Here is a 23,493-nt window from a genome sequence, read left to right as displayed (position 1 = left end):
AAAGCTAAACTTTTAGCAATCAGCTATTTAATTATTTGCTTACATAGAATTTTGAGAACTTACCATTTGTGATACTTGCAGGTAAGTGCTCCGTTTACTAGTTCAGTGATGGCCGCTGAATCACTGATATCATCTATGATAACAACCAGTGGCAGCTCTGCCACGGTCTCTCTGTCAATCTGATTTGCCAGATTTGACAGATACAACTGCAAATCCTGCAGAAGTGGAAGAAATATGACTTTTAACTAAGTAAGAGCATAACAACTAATAAACATGTGTCTGCAAAATGAGCAGGTAGACGTAGCTGAAAGCTGTGTTTTACCTTTGGTGACTGACGGTGCATGTTGAAGGTGACTGCAGCACTGCGGGCCAAGACACAAGACTCATGGTCACTGTCGGAGGAGTCAATCTGGCTGCACTGCAGGAGGTAGTGGGCCAGATGCTGGGCCAGATAGGTCTTTCCCGTCCCACTCGGCCCAGACAGAACCAGACGTCTGTGCTTCATCAGCAAGCTGATGTAATGCAGCATCATGGGCTTTGGTACCAGAGTCTCAAACACCAGCGAGTCCACACTTTTTTCTCTAAGACCTAGAAAGGCGAGATTCGATTTTTAGCATTTAAAACTTCATTTACACAAACAAATCAAGTAGTTATTATCCAAAGTTATTTTATTAGTCTTCTTGGAAATGTCAACTTTATGTTATATTGGGGATATTCTTTGGGTCTCTGAGGTCAATGGTAATACAACAGCATCTTTCCTTCCTTAGGAAAACAAATTTCTTCAGTTGGAATTTAAGTAAACAATTTCTTCCATACAATAAAAACCTGAATATATATAAAAGAAAAACATTAATGAATCGGTTCTTGTCTGTTACGACTTTTTCCATTTATGATAAAATACAGATATTGCACCTCAGAGAATCAACTGATTCAGATATTGACCTGGTATGATATGAGCACTAAAAGTGATAGGCTTTAATCAGTTATTTTGTGTTAGAAAGGCTTGATCAAGGACTGTTACTAAAACAGAGAACTATTTGTGACTCGGTGAATACGTCATGTTTATTTTATTTTTCTCTTTTTTACATAATTATATTGTTAACCTTTTTTTTCTTTTTCTCTATGGACCTTTTTGTGTCTGGAATAAAGATTGATTGATTGATTGATTGATTGATTGATTGATTGATTGATTGATTGATTGAATAGTCAACAGAAATAGAAATCAGAACCACTGACCCATGTAATATTAACCAATAAGTTAACCAATATCAGTGATTTTAGATGCAGGACAATATAACCCGATAGTTTTTTCGGTAATATTGGAACAATATTCAATATTAGTATCAAATCAGGACCCAGCTAACAGAAACAGCCATCATTTTATGGAGGAGTGGTGGTCTAGTGGTTAGTGTTAGGGCTATTGTGTCCCCAGGCGGCCACGAGATGGATGGTTTGACACTGAATTGTTTCTGAACAACATCCTTAACTTCAGAATATTCTCTGTACTCTACACAGTGAGGCAGCTAAATGCATTCTAATATCTAAGTTTAACTTAGAGCTTAAATTTCCCCACAGTGGGAAACAAAGGAACATTTCTTTTCCACATAACATGAATATATTTTTTGGCACAATTAAATGAATTGATATAAGTACTTAGCCAATTGGTCACTATATAACTATTTTAATTTTGGTTAAATAACTCAGATTAAATGCATATATGTGTATTTTATCATTTTATGTTTTCCACATTTTCACATTTAAAACATAATTAAGACATGAAGATAGTATGGAGAGGGTCCAATATATTTAATAGAATAGAGAAATTGAGTGCTACAGACAAACAGACTGCATCACTGGGACTGTATCTTACTGCAAAGTCTTGGAAAAATAACTCTCTGATTGATGAATCACTTACTTTAGTACACTTGATTCAGATGTACAATTTCATATATTAATAGCACACACTTAAGTTATTTTATCATATCTAAAAACATATAAGTATATCTAAGTAAACAGTGAAAAAGTGTTAAAGTAACAGTAAAGTTTTTGAGGTGTGTGACCATTTCATAAAGTTTAATGTTTTCCCCATAAATCAAATTATTTTGATATTAAAACTAATTTCTAGATAGCAATAAACAGTAGAACACTTGTCTGTCCCTACTTGATGATACTTGGGCTGCTTTTAAAAGCATCAGACTCCCCCGTGGATGATTAAGTAAAAGACAAGATGTACAGGATTGTGACGCTGCAGATAAAGTTTTTTGCTTTCTTCTAATGCAGTAGCAAACTATACATTCTTTACATATCTACTGATACACATCTATTCTGTGGCTTTTTCTTGTATAGGGAGTTAATAGTTTTATGGTCAACAAAGTTGCTGTTTATTTTGCCCGTCAACTAGAAGATAGAGCACCTCAGTGCATTAAAATGAGCTTTTATAGGATACATTTTTTAATGTTCAAAAACCAACCAGAGCATCTTACTGCTTACCTTTCAAGGTGACACAAATTTGACTGGGACCATTTCCAAGAGATTGATGTGGTGAGACTTGGGGCCTGACCCCCCCTATAGCTCTCTGCACCCCTTGGTCCAGCTGGTACATGTGCAGAGAGTCACAGGTCAAACCCAGGCTTCCGGTCGGGTCCACCTGATTCAAGTAGTTCTGAACAAGAGAGAAAAGCCAACCGACATTAAAACTGAGCTAACCTATTTACAGATAACACCTTTGTTGATTCTTGGACTGAATACTAAGTTAGACTTACTTGGAAGGTCTTAGCAATGAGGGAGTCCAGGGAGGTCCAGTCCATCCGTGGACTGACCATCACTGAACCTAGATAGAATTCTTGTTTCTGTTTCCTGTCCTAAATATAGAGAGGGGGACAAAGATAGCTTAAAAAATGAACATCCCCATACTATCTGTTTGCTACTGTTAAAAGATTTTTCTTAGTTTACCTCTATATTATCCCCAGTGCAAACCAGAACTTTTGCACGGACCTCTTCATGTTGAGAAGACAGACTTAGCAGGTCACAAGAAGACAATTCTAAAAGAAAGCAATATAAAATTAGTTTAACTATCCTTGAATATTTTAACAGCTGAATGCTGACTAGAGTTTTATTCAGTTTTACCTGGAGCTTTACAATCATTCAGACTGAGGCTGAAGGATTTGGTGAGGGACATGCTGGTTGGTTGATTGACTGAGGGCCCCAGGAGAGAAGCAAGGCCCGATGGCTGAGAGGTGGAGGAGGTGGGACCAGGGCCGGAGACAGGGAACTGACTTCCTGTTTTCAAGTGGTCATTTTCTGCCTTTAGATTGTCCACGGTGGACTGGAACACACAATATATATTTTTTTAATTTACAGAGAAAACTAAAAACTTGAAGAATAAGCACAATTCCATGGGATTGATAATGAAGCATACAGAAAAAGGCAGGCAAAACAAACCTGCATATTGTTCATGGCTTCTCTGAGCTGCTCCAGCTGATGTGCAGAACTTAAAGCCTCCAGTCGGATATCTGTCAGCTTCCTCTCTTTCTCCCAAAGCTCCGACCGTAACTCAGATACCGCTCTTTCGCCATTTTCTCCCTCTTCTGCCGTTTCCATGATCCTGGAGAAACCAGATTACTCTCATCACAGGAGACTAACACATCCAGATTTCATTCTGTTAAAGCTGTTAGTGTACTTACACAGAAGACGTGGCAGAAGCTGATGTTCTCAAAGATGACGGGAGATTCTCACCCGCTTCTCCTCCCTCATGAGCCATCTTTGGTGAGTTGGGAGCTGATGAGTCAGGGGTGGTGATCTCCTCAATGTCGGAATAGGTTTTGGAGCCTTTTTTAATACTGAAAGCCTTGTTAAAGGAGCTCCTCAGCTGCACGCAAACATTAAAAGAGAGACAGAAAGCATTTTCTAGTAACTCAGAAGATTAAAATAGGTCAAGTGTTACAGTTAAAAAGGGCATGCATCACAGTAATGAAATAGTTTGTCATTTTTCAGCATTAATTACTAAAACCAGTTGTAGAATATCACGTTTCCATTTAAGAAAGCTAAACATTTCATTCAGCCTGTGTCAAATGTTGAGCAAATTATTTCTTTTATCTAAATAATAAAAAACAAAGTCAAAACAGAGGTTTTTAAACAATGTATTTCAATATATAAAAAAAAATGTTTCAAATGAAATTCAAAAACAGGAAAACAGTTAAATACTTTCCAATTGGCAAACAATGCTTAGATGCATATGATCTGCTAATGTTTAGTACATATGAGCCACTGACATGGAAAAACAAGAAACAGAATGACAGCAGCTCCATTTTCCTCTCCTTTACTTAAAATATTGAACAAACTGTTTCTACATGACTTCCACCTTTAAAACTTTTAAAGCCTAATTTAAAAGAGATCAACTCTTTCTGGTAGAAAATGGGAAACACAAGCGGGATAATAATTGAGTGATTACAGCTCTCTGTACGAACAAATAAAATTTTCCTAATAATTTATCCACTCCAGCACCAAAAGAATATAGTTACAGAGCTCATGCAGCACTGTTTGCGCTGCTGATTAAAAAAAAAAAAAAATGAAAAGAATCAGATTGTCTGTAAAATGTTGAATTACCCAAATCATTGCAACAACAAAAAGGCTTAAATTGGCAGCAGCTGGACTTTAGCTCAGTTTTTCTGAAAATGTTTCATGACCTATTAAACCTAGAGGAGTCTGTCAATTTTGGCGCCACTAAAGTCTGTTTGCGTCAGATTTAACCGTTCTTGTTAAAGACCATGATTCTATACATTTTTTGGAGATGTGAGTTAAAAATTCCAGTACAAAGGTAGAAAATGAATGTATGGTGATTTCCAAATTATTTTTTTTTTATCCTGTCTAAAACATTTTAAGCCTCTGGAAACTTAGAGCTGAGGAACACCGACCATTACATCATACCATTTCATCCAGGTTTAAAACAGATAGTTTTTTATTTTTTTTTTCTTCACATTTTTAAATCTCTAAATATATTTTGACTGGTTTGATAGCTTGAGTACTTTAAGTGTCTTACATAAAAGTGAAAAGAAAAACAATGCTTCCAAAATGACAAACTATCCCTTTAAATTTTAGTTGAATTTTATGCATAAGCAAAATGCAGTCAGTAAACATTATTATGGTACAGCATGTTTAACACAATAACATCTCACATTTATACTGACGAATGAATTACAAGTTAACCAAATAAATAAGGGGAAAAATCATTAAGCTCATTTAATAAGAGTCAATTTAGCAGTAATTAATCATTTTAATGGCTCGTCATGTCTGCTGCTCTCCTCTCATGACAGATTTAGAGCCATTCATTTAATTAAACATTTCTCATCAATTTCATTAAGGCTATTAGCAGCGCAGTAAGTCAGTCAGCAGAGATGACCGGACTGTAGTTTCAGATGACCCATCATGCTGTGTGAATGAAAATTATAGGAGTTAGATGATCACACAGGGACGGCACTCACCTCAAACACCTGAAACAGCAAAATAACCCAACACAGGGGAGGGAAACACAGGTCATACATCAGCCATGCTGCTCGGTCACTTTTAGAAAGGATGAAGCTCACCAGAAAAACAAGCTGTGATTGTGAAAACAGCCCTTTGGCAGTAGAGCTCGCCTATTCTTACCCAGCTTTTCTTCTTCTTCTTCTTTGCCTCTTGATCTTTCAGGCTGCCCACACTCGACATGCTGGTCAAGCTGTTCAGACTGGAAATACTCTCACATGAGTTCTGACGCCGAATGCGGACATCTGAAAGAAATAAAGCTCAATATTAGCGAAAGATGTTTAAGGAGAAGGGAGATGAGACACGTACAGAGTGATTGCCTGCTTGATTTACAAACCTTTGATGACGTCTTGGTTGTTCAATGCTCCGTGGATGACAGCTTGTGCCTCTTCATTTCTGGTCTTTAGAGCCTCGATCGTCTCCCGCAGCTCCATTAGCTCTGAATCCTGTGGAAACGTTTCATAAATGTCAAACTTGGACATTGGGTCATTAATAATTTTGGATAGCAGATGGGAATGGATGAGCATGTAGGCTATGACTGAATTACTCATTGGGATAAATAAAGTTGACTGAATCTGAATTACAACCTCACTCTATCAGACTTTTATGTAATCATATAAGACAAAGCGGTACAAGGAAAAGGAAAATTAAACATGTTTTTGGGGGAAATCCATACTTTAACTACAGCTACACACTTCAGAGTATTTTATGATGATAATTATTACTAATAGTTTTTCTTTCTCTTTCTGGAAGGATCTGCAGATTCTAACATGTTTACTTTTAGGATTCACCTGTTTAAAGCTACATCTAATTTCTCCTGTTTGCTGTTTATCATTAAAGCTGCAGCAGCCTGTCCTGTATGTTTAGTAGGGGTGTGGAAAAAAATTGTTTTGTCAATATATATCATGATTTTTGGCTGCCTGATACAATATTGATCTTTTAGTTCCTAGTATCGATTTTTTAAAAGCGAAACATTTTTACTGCGTGGTGCAGCACCGTATCTGTAATTGAGGTAGTCGCAGTGGAAGACATGGACTGACTGAAACCCCAAGCAACATGGATACCAAAATAAGTGAACGATTAATATCATCTGATGAACATATACAGAGGTTGCTTATTTATCTATGCATTCAGTTTTGATAGCAAGAAAAATATTGCCATATATGGTGATATTGCAATATAGTGATAATATTGTATCGCGACCCAAGTATTGTGACGTGTATTGTATCGCAATACCCATGTCAATACTCGCCCCTAATGTTTAGGTGGAAAGCCATATCATTAGGGCTGACACAATTAATCGGGTTAATTGTGATTAATTGATTATTGAACTAATTGTCAACTAATTGTCTTTAAGGAACCTTTTGCAATCTGATTCATTTTGTAAATAATTGACAGATTAATTGATTGGATTAAAATAATTGTTAGTTGCAGTCCTACATATCATAATACTTTAATGTGGACTGAACAGAGCTCCAAGAGATGTTCAAAGTAACTTTCTCCCTGACCAACCTGCCATTATTCTTAAGACTTTGTTTTTGTTCTCCAACCTTCTTCATGCCTTCTTAGTCTGACATTAAATTACACACAGCTGGACTGCAATTAGATGACGTTAGATGACATAGAAATGCAAGATTTCTGTGTTTTTGACCTTTAGAAGCAGAATGTGTATTTTTTTTTTTTTTTTAAGATCTTTCTGCATTGAAAGCATTTGACAGCTCCCTTCTTCAGTTGATATCACCATAATTGGACTTTGGAATGCTAATTTAATTTGACTGTGCAGCTTTTTACATTTTCACTGAACTTGTTTCGTGTTGCAATTGTCTTAAAAACACCTTTATGGCATCCTTGTAGGCCACTCAGATACTAAGTTATCTGGTCTTCTTGAGAGTCAGGCTCTAAAAACTGCCTCAATTTCTAGTGATGAAAAGTCGAGCAATTAAAGAATTGTCTGTGGCATAGCTACCAACTAGTAGCATTGCTCACTCCCCAGGATTTAATGAGGCTAAGCTAAGCTACCTGCCACTATCCCTCGTCCTGACCACATCCTCACTTAACTCCCACTGTGCATTCTCACACTCAGTCTGACCCCTCAGAGTGTCTTGACACTGAGCACATTGAGGTCTTTTAAAAAATTTGTCTAAGAGCTGAATGAGGTTTTAATATTTTGGGGAGCTACATTAGAAGAAGCATTTTTGATGCTTTTCTTCATTTTTATAGCAGACTTTTTGATGTTGTCTGTGGTTGAAGGAGAGGATATGAAGCCAGTCTGAAAATGGTAGCTTTGCAGCGCTGTCTTTTTTTATTTCTTTATTTGAAATGTATTTATCTGAGTTTTATTTTCTCTTTCACCCATTTTGTGCTTTTTTTAGTTGTTTTGTGGGGAACAAAATGCTTGTACAGAAGTGTTAAAGAAAAGTCGTTTTGCTTTGCTTGCTTTCGTCTAAAAGTAATCAATTGCTCTTACTATAAATGGACCCACTTGGCCCACCTTCTCAAGGTTAAAAAGGCAGCGCTGCAGGCTTATCTGCACAGGTCACTGCACTGGCAATTACAACAAAGGCTTTTTTTTTTGGTCTAACCCAAACTGGGCTTTCAGAGGGAGCAGCAAGGCATGAAGAACTCAGGGAGACTCCTCACATGCATGCCCTTAAATCAAACACAGCCTCTGGCAGTGATGAGTTCATTCACGCCAAAAACCAGACAAAAGAGTGAGGGAATGTAGGTTTCCGTGTACATGCAGACAGTCTGTTTGATTCTTGTTTAAATCCAAAATGTTTTTGATTCAGTGATCTTCCATTCTACTTCATCCCTAATTGCACAGAGTCAAACCTACATTTAGCTCCTGCTGCAGGCAGTGATCAAAGTCACCTCACAGAGCTCATGGCTCTGCTCCGCAGATAAGCATAGTTTTGGAATCTTGCTGGAATTTTGTTTTGTGTGTGTTTGATTTTAAAAGTGCGGCTCGGATAGTACCTTTTGTTCGTGGCTTATAGACAGACTCTGCAACCGAGATGTCATCAGCGCCAAGCTTTGCTCGAAAGCAGCCACCAGGTTTGCCTGTATAGAAAATATGAAAAATAAAAGACTGTTACATCTTTTAAGTAATGGTCCCCCATAGAATAATGCTAAAGAGTGTATTTTTATGACAAAAATAACATAATTGATACTAATTACATAAAAGAAACAGAATCAGCATAACTGGTGTCTGTTAATTCTTTTTATTGAGCTAAAATAACTTAAAAGGACATCTTTTGGTAAAATAACCTTATCTCCTAACCTATTTTTCTATAGCCATGGAGAACAACCTCATATTTTCTAATACAAATCTATAGTTACGTAATAAAATAAAGCTGTGTTTGGGAATTTGTTCTGGTTTTGATAAGGTTAGTGATAAGAACAATAATCTAGGCATAGATAACAGTTTTACTACCATCTATGCCTACTGTCTGTTATGACAAAGAAAGAGAGCTGACAGTAACTTGGAATAATCCAGATAGATAGCTGTACTGTAGTTCAATTTGAATTCTACACGTTTTTTTCTGTAGTTTGTAAATTTACAAATCTCACGACAATTCATCTTATTGCGAGGTAATGCTCACAAAGTTTCTCATGAAGAAACTACCTTGTAGCTCAAAATAAGAAATAAATGTGCTGTGGGACTAAGTATCCTTAGGTAAAAGGGAGACCTTTCCAAACAAAACCAAACACATTCATTGATTTAAATAAAAACATTAAGTTGCAAAAATGTAATATATTTTTAATCATAAAAAAACCAATAGATGTAAATGCATTAAACAGAATAAGATAACTATACAAATGTGTTATACGTGATATATTAAAAATAAGAAAAAATAAATGAATACGTATTTAAATAACTAAAAATAAATTAATTAATGGGACCAAAGAGGTGAATTTTATCTAGAAGATTAAACCGGTTACTAATTGTCTTAGAAGAAACCACTCAAGATACTTTTTGCAAAACAAGCTCAGCAAGGTGTGGAAGGGATGCAGAAAAATGATACATACATTTGCTGTAAGCTGAGTGGTCAGATTGGAAACCTTCTCCTGTGACGACTCCAGCTCTCTCCTCAACATGCGGATTTGCTGTGTGGATGACATCAAAGCATCACTGTGTTAAAGAGCGCCTGATATTATAGAGAAATCTAGAGGATGGTGACCAAGGAATGATGAAGTGACATGTTAACTCAAGAACAACAACGATGGGTTTGATGGATGAAAGGAAAGAAGGGGATGAAACAGCGAAAGGTGACTGGGCAGCAAAGTCGACACTTACCTCTCCTTGAATCCTTTCCTCAGCCTTTGGAAGGAAGTAATAAAAGCCAAAAAGTTAGACAGGAACGAGGGGGAAGGAGAGAAGTGGAGAGGAAAGGAAAGAATAGGAGACTAATAAGGTACTGATCATTATCTTAAGTGTGTGCTCTTTAAAGCATGAAGCAAGAGAAAAGCATCACTGTATCCCTCCACCTTTAAAACCAAAACTCATAAAAACTAATCTGTATCTACCTGGTTATGTATGCTGCCCACACTCACCGAAGAGTAACTCGATGAGGCGTTTGAGGCCAGTGAGAGAACAGACCCATGAACTGGGAAGAGAAAATAAAGTGGTAAAAAGTTAAAGAAATGAGCTGCTGTATTAGGATTATTCTTTTAGAAAATAGTTTCACCTTCATCATTGGGCTCTCTGTCCCTGAAGGATCCAGAACGAACCATCCCCATGCTGCGTGGACGCTCAGCCAGGGACAGCGTGCTGCCCAGAGGCGATGCACTGTAAAGCTCCATGGAGGCATCGTGTGTGGGGATGCTGTTGGACCGGGTCATCCTGGGGGGACCGCCCACAGGGCTGGGTACTGTTGGGACAGTAGTTACCAAAACATATTTCTCAAAATAATGTGGAACAAGCACTGGGTGCTGAAAATTGATTATTTGTATTTATTTATGTGTAAAGGAGTGCATACTGACCCATGCTAGTCTTAGAGGTACGAGGCAGGGAGGTGGGCGAGGACAACAAGGGGAGGGTGAGAGAGTCACTCATAATGTGAACAGTATGTGAGTGTCTCCGCTCTCCTTTCTCCTTTAGTTCCTCTTCAGGCTGAGAGGCACTGCTGAAACTGAAGACAGTTTGAAAAGAAAGCCAATGTCATAAAAAAAGGGTAGCAATGCAATCTCTTAAATGACAGATCAGTTATAGGGTCTAAACTCACAATATCAATGTGGATACTTTGTTGGAGACTTATTTTATGCACATTTATTTAGAGGGGAAATGCATGATGTGAAAAAATTATTTTACAAAATACCATATCTCAACCTTATGGACAAACTGCAAAAACTTGACTTTATTTCTTTAATTTAAACTTTTAATCAGTAATCAAACATTTGCTGTTTTCTTGTTTTATATGATTCGACACAGAGCCACATTTCTATTAACCATTGTTTTATTCAGCATGGCATGAAAAATATTTTAGTGAAAGTTACCAAAAGAAATTAACTTCTCAAACAAACGTTCCAGGTTTTGCAGCCAGAGCAGTGACTGAAACACAGCTGGACAAACTATGATCAGTGAAGTCTAAAGTTGTAAAGATCTAACTTTTACAGGTTGACACCAATTTTGTATTTTATTTGAAGTGTAACCTGCCAATTTAAAACCACTGCAATGTGTATTCTTGAAAGCATTGCTCAGTGATGAACTAGTGACCTGTCCAGGGTGTTATGGGAGTCTACACACAAAAAAGCTAAAGGAGGGAGACTTAGATCAGACAGCTGTTTTGGCAGTGAACTGCAAACCAATATTGACCCAGAGTTATCGAAACACACAGCAACAATAGGTATCTGATAAGTAATAAATAAGCCTGCTAAAAAGCTTTGCTTGTGTGGACTAAAAGTATATTTCAAATACGTACCTTAAACCTTTCTTTGGCAGTGTGTTTCTGTCTCTCTGAGAACTGTGGAGATTAAACAAAGTCATTATTTCAGCACTCCTGCAGGGACTTATTAAACTCTCAGAAACAAGGAGCAGACACAAAGAGTGGCAGGCAGCTTCTGGCAGCCAGTAATTATGACTATTATCAGTTCTGTAGAAAGCAGGCCTGTAGTAATAACAGCTCAGCAACCCATTAATGAGCATGTTATCTTTAGCTTTTTTTTTAAAGATATTTTGATTAAAAATGTCAAAATTTGCCACTAATCCAAATGTAAAAATATGTAATTCTGTAGTTATTGTGTTAATAAAGCAAAAAGAATTTACTAACTTTTTCAACAGATTTTTCTCTTTTGTTAAATAGGACAATAATAAGAGAAACAATAACAGTCTTTTTTACTGCTAAATGAAAGTAAAATGTCTCTTCTATTCACCTACTGTACCTGCTTAATTTGTGAGTTAGAATATTTAAATTACTTATGAGACAAAACAAACTTTAAAATACACTAAATCAGGCTTTCTCAAACAGGCTCTGCTCCTGATCTAGCCTTTCCAGACCCAGGCTGTGCAGAACATGTGGACAGAATTATAGAACTGGATAAAAATGTGGGAGATGTGGGTAATTCATTACTTTCATCAAAACAATATTTTGCTTTCCAACTATTTTGGTGTTAGTGTAGCTATTACACTAATATTAACCTCGGAAGAGCCTTATAGGATCCTAGGTTTGGCCCTAGGCAAAACATCCCACAAATTAAAATATGTTAATTCAATGTTGAACTGTGCTGAAAAAGGTTGATTTTTGCTTCAGATTGGCAACTGATGGTGGATTAACCATCAAATAACAATCCAATTCTGGCCCATTACCGAATGTTGAAAAGTAATTGAATCACGTTTGTTTTGTGTTTATATTCTAATGACTGAAACCCCAATGAGTGTTGAATTAGCATATGCTCCACATGTTGATTCATTCATAAATTGCAATATGGGATATTTTTCATACCTGGTTACTATATGCTTAAAATCTAATCACCTAAGTGAATGTGACATTAGACTCTGAATTACACTTGTTAAGTTAAATGGGAACAAAACGTAAAGGAAAAAAAATCTTCATTAAGCTTTATTTAAAAAAAATTAGGCATTAAATTGACGAAGTTCTTGATGAAGTGCAATTTCTTTCAGTATTTTTGGACCAAGTTTAGACTTACTTATTAATCAGCAGATGTCCTGCTCTTTAAAGTCTTAGATCAACATCTATAAATACTTTGCCTATCATTTCCATAGTTCACCAGAAGGTGGAGCTAGATGGTTGTTTTTAATGTTTATCTTAGGTCTGTTTGGGACAGCAGAGTATATGAAACATCCAATAACCATATTCCAACAGGAGTAAACTGACCTGTCTTTAAGAGTGAGTGAGACTTTACTTCCAGAACTCCAGCTGGAAGGAGGGTCTCTGTCCACCTCTGTGTCTTTGCTTTGAGACTCTGAGGTGGTGGTGCATCTCCTCAGTGGTCCCCTCACCCTATCTTTATCTCTCTCCTGGCTTTCTGGGGCCAGACTCATCTGTAAGGGCAATGACTCCAAACTGCGATGTAGCCCAGATGTGCGAGGGTAGAGCAGGGGTGAGGTGCTACCTTCGCCAAGGGACGTGACCTGCCTAGGTCCCAGGCCGATGCCAGAACCGGAAAAGCAAGCTGAGGAGTTTACATTAAGTATCGGTGCGGGGCTGGGGGTCAGGCAAGGGCTGGTTGACATTCCTGTTGAGCTAGAAAGTTCTTGAAGCTTAGAGTAGGGAGGAATCTTTGGAGGCAAGCCATCTTGGTCTTCCACTTCTGTGCCGTTGGAGTTAAGCTTGTCTAGTTGTGAGATGGATGGAGGTTTTGCCAAACTGCGTACCCCAGACAGTCTGAAAAAACAATGATAATGTTGCATTAATAATAACTCTTCAGTGTGTGTGTAAAATGGTTTGTTGAGTGAGTTTGACTACCTCTGTGTGCTGGGTGAAGACAGATCCACGCTTTTAAGACTGCTGGGTGGTCTCAGCCCATAAGGCTTCCCTCCATTCTCTGAAGGGGTCTGAGCAGCATTGCCCTTCAAAGGCCCATTTCCACACTCTGAGTCAGATACTACAGCTTTAGCTTTGGCTCTCTCTTTTTCCTTCTCTCGGTCAGTTTGATTGACCGGACTGGGACTGGGAATTCCACGCCCTGCAGCCTTACCGGAACCCAATCCTGAGCCAGGCTCTTTTAGCTTAGAACCCTGTACTGATGCTGCTGAAGGCTTGGTTAGCCCAGAACCAGTGTCCATGGTGGTGCTCACTGGGCGTGCCGAGCTTGGTCGAGTTAAAGTCAGGGTGCTTGTTTTTGCTGGACGAGGCAGGGAGCGATACTGGAGAGACGTTCGGGCATTTGAAGACAAAAAGCCACTTTGGTCGCTGTTTGAAACATCCAGGCTTGTCTTACGTCCTCCACCACCTGTACATGGTTTAACAGGAATACCAGATGTTTTTGGAATCTTCCCCGCAGCTGCTGAGCTGTTGGGCACCGAGCTGATGCCTGAACTCCCGCCAGTGGGAGTACTGGAGTTGTTTGCACTGCCACTGGTGGACGTGGGGGGCTTCTTGAAGCCAAAATTTCCACCAGCTGAAGGCCTAACGAGACCAGATGGGGGTTTCCGCTGTTCCCCACCCACAGTGCCATTTCGATGGTCTTTACCAGCGTCGGAGGAGGAACGCTGAAGTCCTGAAGCCTTCACTGCCAGCCGAGATTTATCCATGGGCTTTCCATCTGACCTCACAGTACCTACCATTAAAAACAAAAGGCGGTGAGCTTCAGCAGTGTTTAGAACATTGTGATTTGACCGACTGACCACTCTGCATTGGGACATGATATCTAATCTTAAGCCTTAGAATGTCAGACAGTCTGCTGATAAATGTTAAATCCCTGTTTCAGCAGACCTTTAGCTAGATGTTCAGACTCACAGCAAACTGCAGTCACACACTGTTATCAAACCTTTACTCTTCTTTTCCATTGTGATGACCTAAAATAGTTGTCTCTTTCCGCTAAGCGTTGAGTTTTCCAGTAAGTTTATTTCTGAATGTCCCAGCAGTGCTAGGATGCACATAAGCAGCGTGGCATGGCATGGAAAAGTGGTATTCATGTAACTGTATGTAAGACAGAAAACTCAACTGAAATTTCTGTACTTGAAAAGTCATTTCAAGATATAAAGTGTTGTGAGATGATCCAGTTAAAAGGGACTGGGATTGTATACCATTTCCCCCATTTCTTGGTTTCCAGATTAATTGGGAATGTTTGGAAGTTAAAAGGGATAATAATCTACTTGACACAGAAGGGCTCTACTGTATCCACCACCCACACAAGTCCTAACTCCTTAAACTCATGATTTGTGTCTAATGGGAGTCATTATGTGAGGTTTATATACCAACTATTAACAGAGTCAAAGAAGTGCTGTTGCATGAGGCCCACCAGCATGCAGCCTGTGGACATCTGGAGTTATTTAAAAGTATTGAGAAACCCACAAGACACATATACGCACAGAGACATTTGAACAGCTTTTTTTTCCCTCAAAGCAAACTTTTAGTTCACTGTGTTCAGATAATGACACTGACAACATAGTACTCCTGAATTTCTTTTGTACAAGGAAAATTGGGTTTATGTGTCAGGCCATAAACTAAATCCATTTTAAAACCTCCTAGTTCCAACCTTTGAATGAAGGAACAAATTGGTGGCAGTGAAACAGAACCGACAGGCAAATGTACCGGTATGAAGATGGGGGATTGACTGAAACTCTGAAAAGGACTGGAGTAAAAGAAACCATGACTTTCTACATAGCCCTACAGAGGATTCAATGAAATGACATCCAGACAGAAAAAAACTGATGTTTTGAAATTTAAAAGAAACCGGCTCAGCATAGAGTACTCCATTTAAATAAGGACTTATATCCTATAGTGAGAAGATGTGCTGATCTTATGCTTTCATTCACAAATAGTTACCACCATCTAGATAAATCCAGCTATTAGCAATTCTGTTAGCTTCATCTGACAACTTATGCTTTATACAAAGCTACCTTACCACTGCTTTTAATTTATGTACAGAGTACGTATGACAAGCTGAAAGTTCAAACCCACATTGAGTAGCTGACCACTGAAAGAATGATCAATGCCTACTAGTTTGCCCAGGGAAACAAATTAGTAATAGCTATATGTCTATGAGTGAGGTATTTCATTAAAGTCACAATGTCTAGTTTGAATGTCCCCCAACATGATCTCCACATTAATCAAAAAATAAAACAACAGAAAAGACAAATAAGTAAATGCATTGACAGTATTGGTTTCCCAGAGCACTAAATTAACTTTTTCATGCAGAGAAAGCCCAATAAGGTCATAACATAAAAGCCTGATGGAACAAAACTGCTTTCAGTTTTTTTTTTTTATTTTGTTTTTGAATCACCAAAGCGTTTAGCTGTAGTGGTCATTTGTCTAAAGGTCTATCTTAGATTTAAGGCCAGCATGAAGAAGGACATTTTGGGTTTGGGATGGATGGCAAAATGAGCATAGCGCTTGGTTAAAATAGAAAGGAGGCCAGCCATTTATTTAAAAACTTGAAACCAGTCTCTACTTCAAACCCACTAGGAGACAGGGACCTTAGACCTAAAATTGCCTCTTAATGTTAGCTCCTTTATTGGTCTTACTTCCAGACTTTTATATTTTAGTTACTCTGACACGGGTCCGAATCTGAGAGAAACAGCAAATTATCTCTTTAGAAGTAAATACATTTAATTTATACCGGTAAATATCTCAAATGTCATACTTTGTGGCTTCGTTTAGTGTATATATAGAATACTGGTTTCAGTGACAGCCTTATAGGATAAAACATTTCCTTTAGAACGGGAAAATGATATGGAAACATTCCAGTTAACAATAATGTGTATAAGGAATTTATAATAGACCTCGGTTCTTCTATTAGTGTTGCTTTTTAATTGATAAATTCATACTTTTAGCCAACTTTTGTAAGTATGACCTTCTGTTGATACTTTTATATTCTCAAAAATATACATGTATTTTTTGTAAAATAGGTGCATACATGACAAATGTATGGTACAGATTTTAAGCACTAAATAGTGTTTTGTAAATTCTAGTAAATAAATCACCCAAAGTGGTTTGCTTATTTAATGTCTGCCCTCAGCTTCTCTACAAACACGCAGACACTTAATAAAATCAGCAACAGACAGAAACAGCGCCTTTTGCCAAACCTCAAAGATAAACTGAACTCATTCATGTGCTGTAAATACTTTGAATTAGTCTAAATTTCCCTCGTTACTAAATTTGCAAACTCTCTTTTGAAGAGCCTCAAAATCTGTTTTCTGTTGGTCTCATCTTCTGAATAATTACTGTCTCAAATGTTGGAGGCTAACTTTGTGGACATGGTGACAAATTCCCGCTGAGGACTTTTATTGATAACAATAATAGGCAGGCACACAGAGATCACAGGCTGGTCCAACACCCTTGTTTGGGATATCTAGTATTTCAACAGCTGGCAGGACAAACACGGGACAGTCACACAGAAAAAAGAAAACACCTGCACAGTCTTTCTACGTAAACGACACAGAATATTGTTATAAATATATCCTGTTGTTCTGCTTATCTAATGAGTGAGACAGTTAGTGTATATGTGTGCATAAAGAGCACACAGATGGTGTGCTTAACAGGCAGCTGCACAATCCCCACTATTGTGTTCTTTGTTAGTGTGACGGCTGAAACTTTTGAAGGCTGGCACAAGTTCAGATGACCCTGCACATACAAACACACACACATCCTGCAAAGCCTTTCTTTTGCAGCTATAAATTCCCTCTGTCCAAACCCAAAAATAGAGCTTTAATTGTAGAGGATATTAGGAAAAAAAAAAAAAAAGAACTGTCGGTCAGTGAGTCTATGTGTTTGTATGTGTTTAGTTGGCAGGAAAGGCGTGGGTGGTGATGGGCATTTGATACATGGCACCACTTTCTGGCCCCAGAGGGTGGGCTGCAGCTGTGGGTGAATGTGTCTCACAAAGACAGAGAGTGTGTCTTTAACTGTGTGGGTGTAAGACAGCCAGAAAGAAGTGAGAATGAACAGAAAGCTGGAAAAATCTTAACCTCTGTTTAAGCTAATTAGAGGGTAGTCACATTACATTTTATTTTGCCACATTAGCCTGTTTAAGGACTCACCTGCCACTTTCAGTGCACTCTGGGAAGTATGTGTGATTGGAGAGGTGACTCCCACAGGTGGGTTTCTCCCTTTTTTCAACCCATTTCCCTGGCCCAGGGTCTGCGGTTTCTTTAGTTCACCCTTCTCTGCTTTCCACTTCTTGGCCGACTCAGACTTCAAGCTTCCTGTGTCAAAAGAGCCACCGCCTTGGCTTTTGCTCCTGGGTTTGCTGTCATCAGAATCCCAAGACAGTCCACTCTCTACCAGGGATCTCTTCTCTGCATCCGTGCGCATCTAAAGAAAAAAAAAAACATTTTATTTGGTGAGAATTTTTGATGAAAATTTTAAATAAATTCTTTGAACTGAAAAGGGTAATTACATCATCTTTTTGCAGTAAGATGGACCAGATCTATTAACTTGTTCTTAAAAGCGCACTTTGATGCACCTTTTCAATTAAACTTGGAATTAATAGAAATAGTTATACAAGAGTGGCTGATTTATTGTTTTTTTTGATACTGGAATTGTCCCCCTTTTTCGACACTACACACAACAAACAGAAAAATTGTTAACACTCTATCAAAGAAGCCGCACAGCATCTTCCCACTGGAACATAATCTACTGTAGGTTTCTTTGGCTCAATGCAAACAATGAGGAAATTGGAATATCATTTCCCTCATCAAGTCAGTCAAGTTTTTGTCCATGCTCTATTGTGTAGACGATTACCAGTTACCCAATGTATCTAAATATTTGTCAGTTAAGGAAATTTTTTCCCCAATATTTCCCACGAAAATCAGATTCCTGAATGCTTTTTGTCATGGTAAACAACATAACCCACGCACAGAGTCACATCACCTGAGGCAGAGATAACACTGAGCTGGTGTGTCATGATTAAACACTGTCATTTCCTCATACATGATACTTGATTATTGAAACAGAAGCTGTAAGATACATATCGGGACAGATAGCAAAATATACATAACACACACAGATAGATTTACTGAAATGAGCACAAAGATAAAGCGGAAAGATGAGCTGTCTACATCACCCACGAACGTCTTGAAATGAGAAAGATTCCACCTCGGACCTCAGAAGATCATATGTTATGCCTGATAGAGATTCCAGATGGATAGAGACTTTAAGAAAATTAAAACGGAATAAATAGACGGGCACATGGCTTTGGGGCGAGAATACAAGGGGCCACGTGTATTAGAGTTTGTGGGGTGCATAATGATGTGATGCAAGGTTGCCATGGTGATGATACCACGAGCTCTAATGGTTGCTATGACTCCTACGACTAGGCGTGGTGGGAGGCGCTGAGTTTCTTCCGGCTCGTTGGCCTGGTTGCAGGAGTGCAGATGGTCCCATTTATGTGTGTGTGTGTCTGTTCCCAGAGTGTTGCGCTCTAGACCTGTCCTTTAGTATATGAACAGACAAAGACTTACGTGGAGCATCCACATGCTGTGGTTGCCATAGTTACACTGATATCCTCTCTTTCTACCTCCCTCTGTCTATCGCTGTCTCTCTGCTTCTAAAATCCCACCAGATTAGTCAGACACATCACACAGCGGAGGTGTGACCTAAATCAGGCGCTCTAAGAAAACACAAGCATTTATTAAGGTCCAAGTAGCTACAGAAGAATCTCAATAACTATCTCAGTCCTCCACTTTCTAAAAACAATACGAGCTTTACTTTCTGCATAGTTCTTGCAAATGCTTGATGGCAGCTAATGCAATAAAAGGTGGGAGGAAAAAACAGTTATTAGGTTGAGAGACAGTGAATGTACTTTTTCTAATGGGCCCAAGTTGTTCTTCTCTTGAATAAAATCTTTATTAAATCTATATTATAATTAGTTTTAAACAATCTGAAACATTTAATTCTAAGAAAAAAATAGCGGTTATCTGTACGCCAGCTCACTTGGGAGAAGTACTGTCAAAATCTTAAGTTAGATCAGTTAAATAAAAGGTTTTAAAGCTGCTTTATATGGAGTTACCTATCAGCAATCTGTGTTGATTAAAGTCAACTTATACATTTGAAACACCCTTGAAAGAAAAATGTCTAAATCTTAAACTCAAGAGTTTAATACGTCTTAAAGCTCCTTAAATATAGCCTGAAAAAAATGCAGATGCTCTGCATGCAGCAAACATCAATCGATGCAATACATATTATGGGCATATGTAGAATGCTTAGGCTAGCAATTTCTTCTTAAATAGTTTGTTGCTTTTTCTTGTTTGTGTTTCTGCTATACCATTCAGATCTTAATCAGTGCATTAATGGCTTAATCAATACAAACATTAGCATGTGTGTACTGCAGAGTGCTAGTTCATATCAGACAGCTGTTTGTGTCTCTTACCACCATGGTTGAGCTCCTGCGTGAGCCAATGGGAGTGGTGGGGAGAGAGTTCAGGGTGGGACTTGTGTTGAACTCTTCAGAGCTCAGGTTGTCTGAGCCGTCACTCAGGCCACTGCTGATGGAACTGCTCTCATCCCAACTGAGAAAGAACGAACAAGGACAAAGAGGCCAGTTAGATAATAGCCATGTTTATGTTTTTTATTTGTTCTCCTTTTATACAGAGACTTTTTGGAGAAGTGATACAATGGAAATGATCACAACATAAATTAATACCAACTTAAAACTCAAGAGTTTAATTAGATGTAAATAGTGCGATAAGAAAACAATTTTAGACAAAGTGAACAAAGGCATTGAAGAGACTTGATTATTGAAAAGGAATTGTTTTTCTAAGTTATGAATAAGTAGATCAAATGAATAATCAAATACCAAAATATATATTTGGATTATTGGCCTCCGAAAATGTAAACCACCTAAATTCTGGTGCAATCTTTAAAATGTGGTTTGCAGATGTAGGATCAGTCTATTTTGAAGTCATTTGTTAACTTGAAAGTGTCTTTAGTCTAGACATGATATGCAGAGACTGTATCTGCTTTCCTGTAAATATCGATCATATTCCATCAAATTTAGATGTAATTTCCTTCAATTAGTATCAAATTGTCTCACTTGTGTTTTCTGCTCTGTTTCTTGATTAAAAATTCAGAGGCCCTATATAAAAGCTAAGTGCTCTACTTATTCCAGCTTTCATTCTATGTTAACTATCTGCTGTCTGGAGAGCTATTGAAAACCTCAACCCACACTCACAGAAATAGAACTGAGGAACCTACACTGGTTTATACACCCACATTCACATCCAGTCTCATTTTGTGGCTGGATGTGACTGCTCATAACAGAGTTAATGAGGAGAATAATCTTCAATATAAAAAGCCAGTGAGTGCTAATCTACAGTGAAAAATACAAATTTAGCCTTGATATGTACAGTAATATAGTGCTGCTTAGTGCATATTTGAGATGGAGACACTACACCTTTATTAAGAATGTGAAAAACCTCAGCGATCCAGATTAAATTACTGAGCAGCGCTACAACCAGAGCAGATGTATGGGAAATAAAGCAGAATTTGATTAATAGGGACCCACTTACAGTTCATCACACATGAGCCACTTAAGCTTTATTAACATTATTTAACTTTCTTGATCAAGTTGCACTTGGCTATTTTAGAATAATTTATCATAATTTGACATCAGATTTCTTTTGGTATATTTCAATTAAAAGCAACTTTTCCCAGTTGCCCCATGCATGCTTATCATGAGAGATTAAGAATGAGTTAACTAAATGCAATCAACCATTCACTGCGCCACATGCTTGGTAAGAAGGAGAAATTGCTGTTAATTTAATTACTCAATGTGAGTTAATGTTTTTTTTTTTTTTATATATAATCATATACCAGTTAAAACTAGTTTTGTAATTAAGAAGCAATTAAAAATAAATTTCTCTGTCTGACTGGACTGAGTCTATTTCTGTTTATAAAATGGATCCCTGATTTAAGAAATCTGTTGTGAACTAATGTGATACATTAATTAAAGTTTAAGGGTAATAAAAATATAAAATTTAAAGAATGTTTTGTGAGAACATTGAAGGGTATTTGGGATCCCCCACTCAACTGCTGGGTCCTAAGGAGCCGATATATTAACACATAAGGGCAGTTTCAGTTATGTTTTCAATTATTAATAGAATGTTCGTTAATGGTTAGACTTTTCTACATGCTTATTAAAACAAAGTCCATTAGGATGTGTATGGTTTGATTTGATTTGTCCAACTAAAAAAAGATTAATTCTACAGTTTATTTCTTCTTCATCACCGCAAGATGGCCCAAATGAATTATGACATTTTTTCCCTTGTAGATATTGATTGACATTTTTATCTATTGTCATACATCCAGCAGCCTCACCACTGTGACAGTTAATGTGTATTTCAGCCAAACGCACTGACTTTGGGAACATCAGAGTGAGGTCAAACTGGGGGCTCCATTCTAACTTGTAGTATGTATGTTGGCTTTGAATAAAATGAGCTTGTTACTCTAAATAGGTCACATTTGGAGGGTCAGGGGGTAGGGATTATGTTTCGCTGAGGTCAATAGAGCAGGAAACCGAAGAGAAACTGTACAGCAAACCATGTTTAAATGCAAATCCTATCTAATGAGGTCAAATATACAGCCACAGAGGGGAGGACAGAGGGTGGGGAAGTGTTGTGGTCCTTCCACTTGGGTGCCTGAATGGGTCACACTGTGGCCCGGAGGGGAGTAGATGGGGGGTTATCATAGACAGTCAAGGAATGAAGGCCGGATTTCTAGCCTGTGGATATCTTATGCACAAAAAAGATCAGACAAGATTTTAAGTCTGAAATTGATGTCTGTCACACCAATCTGAAAACAAGAGTCAGAAAAAGGGCAGATATACAAAATGGACCAGAAATACGCCAAAAACAAAAAAATCAAAAGCCTGAAGATGTATTCCTTTCTTATTACTAAAGAATACTTAAACAGTGGGGATAATTTTTTTTCTCAATATTTTTTTCATATTTTCACCAAAATCTGAACAGACAGAGAAGACAAAAGCTACTAGAGCAACTAACAATCAGCTGGGGTGCCAGACTGCCTCATTTGCATAGAGAAAAGGAGACGGCTCCTTCCACTTACCCTTTGGTAAGAGAAAGCCACCTTAAATCTGAGAAACGCATTTTTTTTTTCCATAAAAAGAGATTATGAAAAATAGACTGTTAGGTCTGTTTTAGAAAGAATTACAAAAAATAGATAAACCTCAAAAAATATATTTTGTTGTCCTTGTTTATTTACATGTACAGTAAAACATACTGTTATATTTTTCTTTAATGAAACAAATCGACTGCTGGGAGACAAACAGTTATGGTTTCCCTTTGACACTTATTTTTCCTATGTTGTCAAAGGCCTATTTACCTGTCCAGCAGGCTCTGTATGCTAGCGCTCTTTTTGTTGAATAATTCACGTCTGATGTGAAACACATCAAACAGCCTCTCTGCTGAGATGATGTCCCCCCGCTGACAGAAGTGAAAGCATGAAGCTCAGAAAACAGGCAAGGTCAGGGGTCAGATATCATAAAAAGAATCTACCAAGCTTATTGCATGTATTATGTAGGTGGTTGGACTGTACCAAGTAGTCTAAATATGCAATAAAAAGTAAACCCAAAATCTTTTGGGAGTAAAATTCCATTACGTATTTGCTTTGCCAGCCTTTCCAACTCAACAAAAGAGTGAGAGATGGTACAGTCAGAAGGAATAAAAAGAGACATTGTGTCCATATTTCAGTTTTTTAATCCCAGGGAGTGAACTATTCACCCATAATATATATAAAAGTAAAATACCTTAGAAGTTAACTATGGATGATTCTAAACCTATTATAATGGTATATCTTAATACAAAGTGTATTGGTGAAGACAGAGTTTAATTAT

The 23,493-nt window shown here is 37.8% G+C and overlaps 1 protein-coding gene across 9 annotated transcripts in view; it reads right to left on the bottom strand.

Moving 5' to 3' along the window:
- The window catches only part of LOC107103765 (neuron navigator 1-like), a 96,349-nt gene that overhangs the window by 3,933 nt on the left and 68,923 nt on the right, over positions 1-23,493 (bottom strand). For 3 of the 9 annotated variants that reach the window (XM_015403582.1, XM_015403581.1, XM_015403589.1), the window contains 22 exons: positions 20,014-20,152; positions 17,684-17,957; positions 13,446-14,259; positions 12,855-13,364; positions 11,442-11,483; positions 10,504-10,652; positions 10,209-10,391; positions 10,048-10,127; positions 9,818-9,841; positions 9,550-9,627; positions 8,497-8,580; positions 5,858-5,966; positions 5,644-5,765; positions 5,481-5,489; positions 3,684-3,868; positions 3,442-3,604; positions 3,127-3,325; positions 2,953-3,041; positions 2,763-2,861; positions 2,491-2,662; positions 323-588; positions 64-215 (listed from right to left, as the gene is read on the bottom strand). In XM_015403582.1, coding sequence (XP_015259068.1) covers positions 64-215; positions 323-588; positions 2,491-2,662; positions 2,763-2,861; positions 2,953-3,041; positions 3,127-3,325; positions 3,442-3,604; positions 3,684-3,868; positions 5,481-5,489; positions 5,644-5,765; positions 5,858-5,966; positions 8,497-8,580; positions 9,550-9,627; positions 9,818-9,841; positions 10,048-10,127; positions 10,209-10,391; positions 10,504-10,652; positions 11,442-11,483; positions 12,855-13,364; positions 13,446-14,259; positions 17,684-17,957; positions 20,014-20,152 — 3,942 coding nt within the window. The remainder of the gene's footprint in view (positions 1-63; positions 216-322; positions 589-2,490; positions 2,663-2,762; positions 2,862-2,952; positions 3,042-3,126; positions 3,326-3,441; positions 3,605-3,683; positions 3,869-5,480; positions 5,490-5,643; positions 5,766-5,857; positions 5,967-8,496; positions 8,581-9,549; positions 9,628-9,817; positions 9,842-10,047; positions 10,128-10,208; positions 10,392-10,503; positions 10,653-11,441; positions 11,484-12,854; positions 13,365-13,445; positions 14,260-17,683; positions 17,958-20,013; positions 20,153-23,493) is intronic. The other 6 variants (XM_015403585.1, XM_015403584.1, XM_015403588.1 and 3 more) reach the window with 6 other exon arrangements.

The sequence above is a fragment of the Cyprinodon variegatus genome, unplaced genomic scaffold (assembly GCF_000732505.1).
Source record: "Cyprinodon variegatus isolate N-32 unplaced genomic scaffold, C_variegatus-1.0 Scaffold1524, whole genome shotgun sequence".
In the NCBI taxonomy this organism is placed as follows: Eukaryota; Metazoa; Chordata; class Actinopteri; order Cyprinodontiformes; family Cyprinodontidae; genus Cyprinodon; species Cyprinodon variegatus.
Note: the sequence above shows the minus strand (reverse complement) of the source record. Positions and strands in the feature narration are given on the sequence as shown.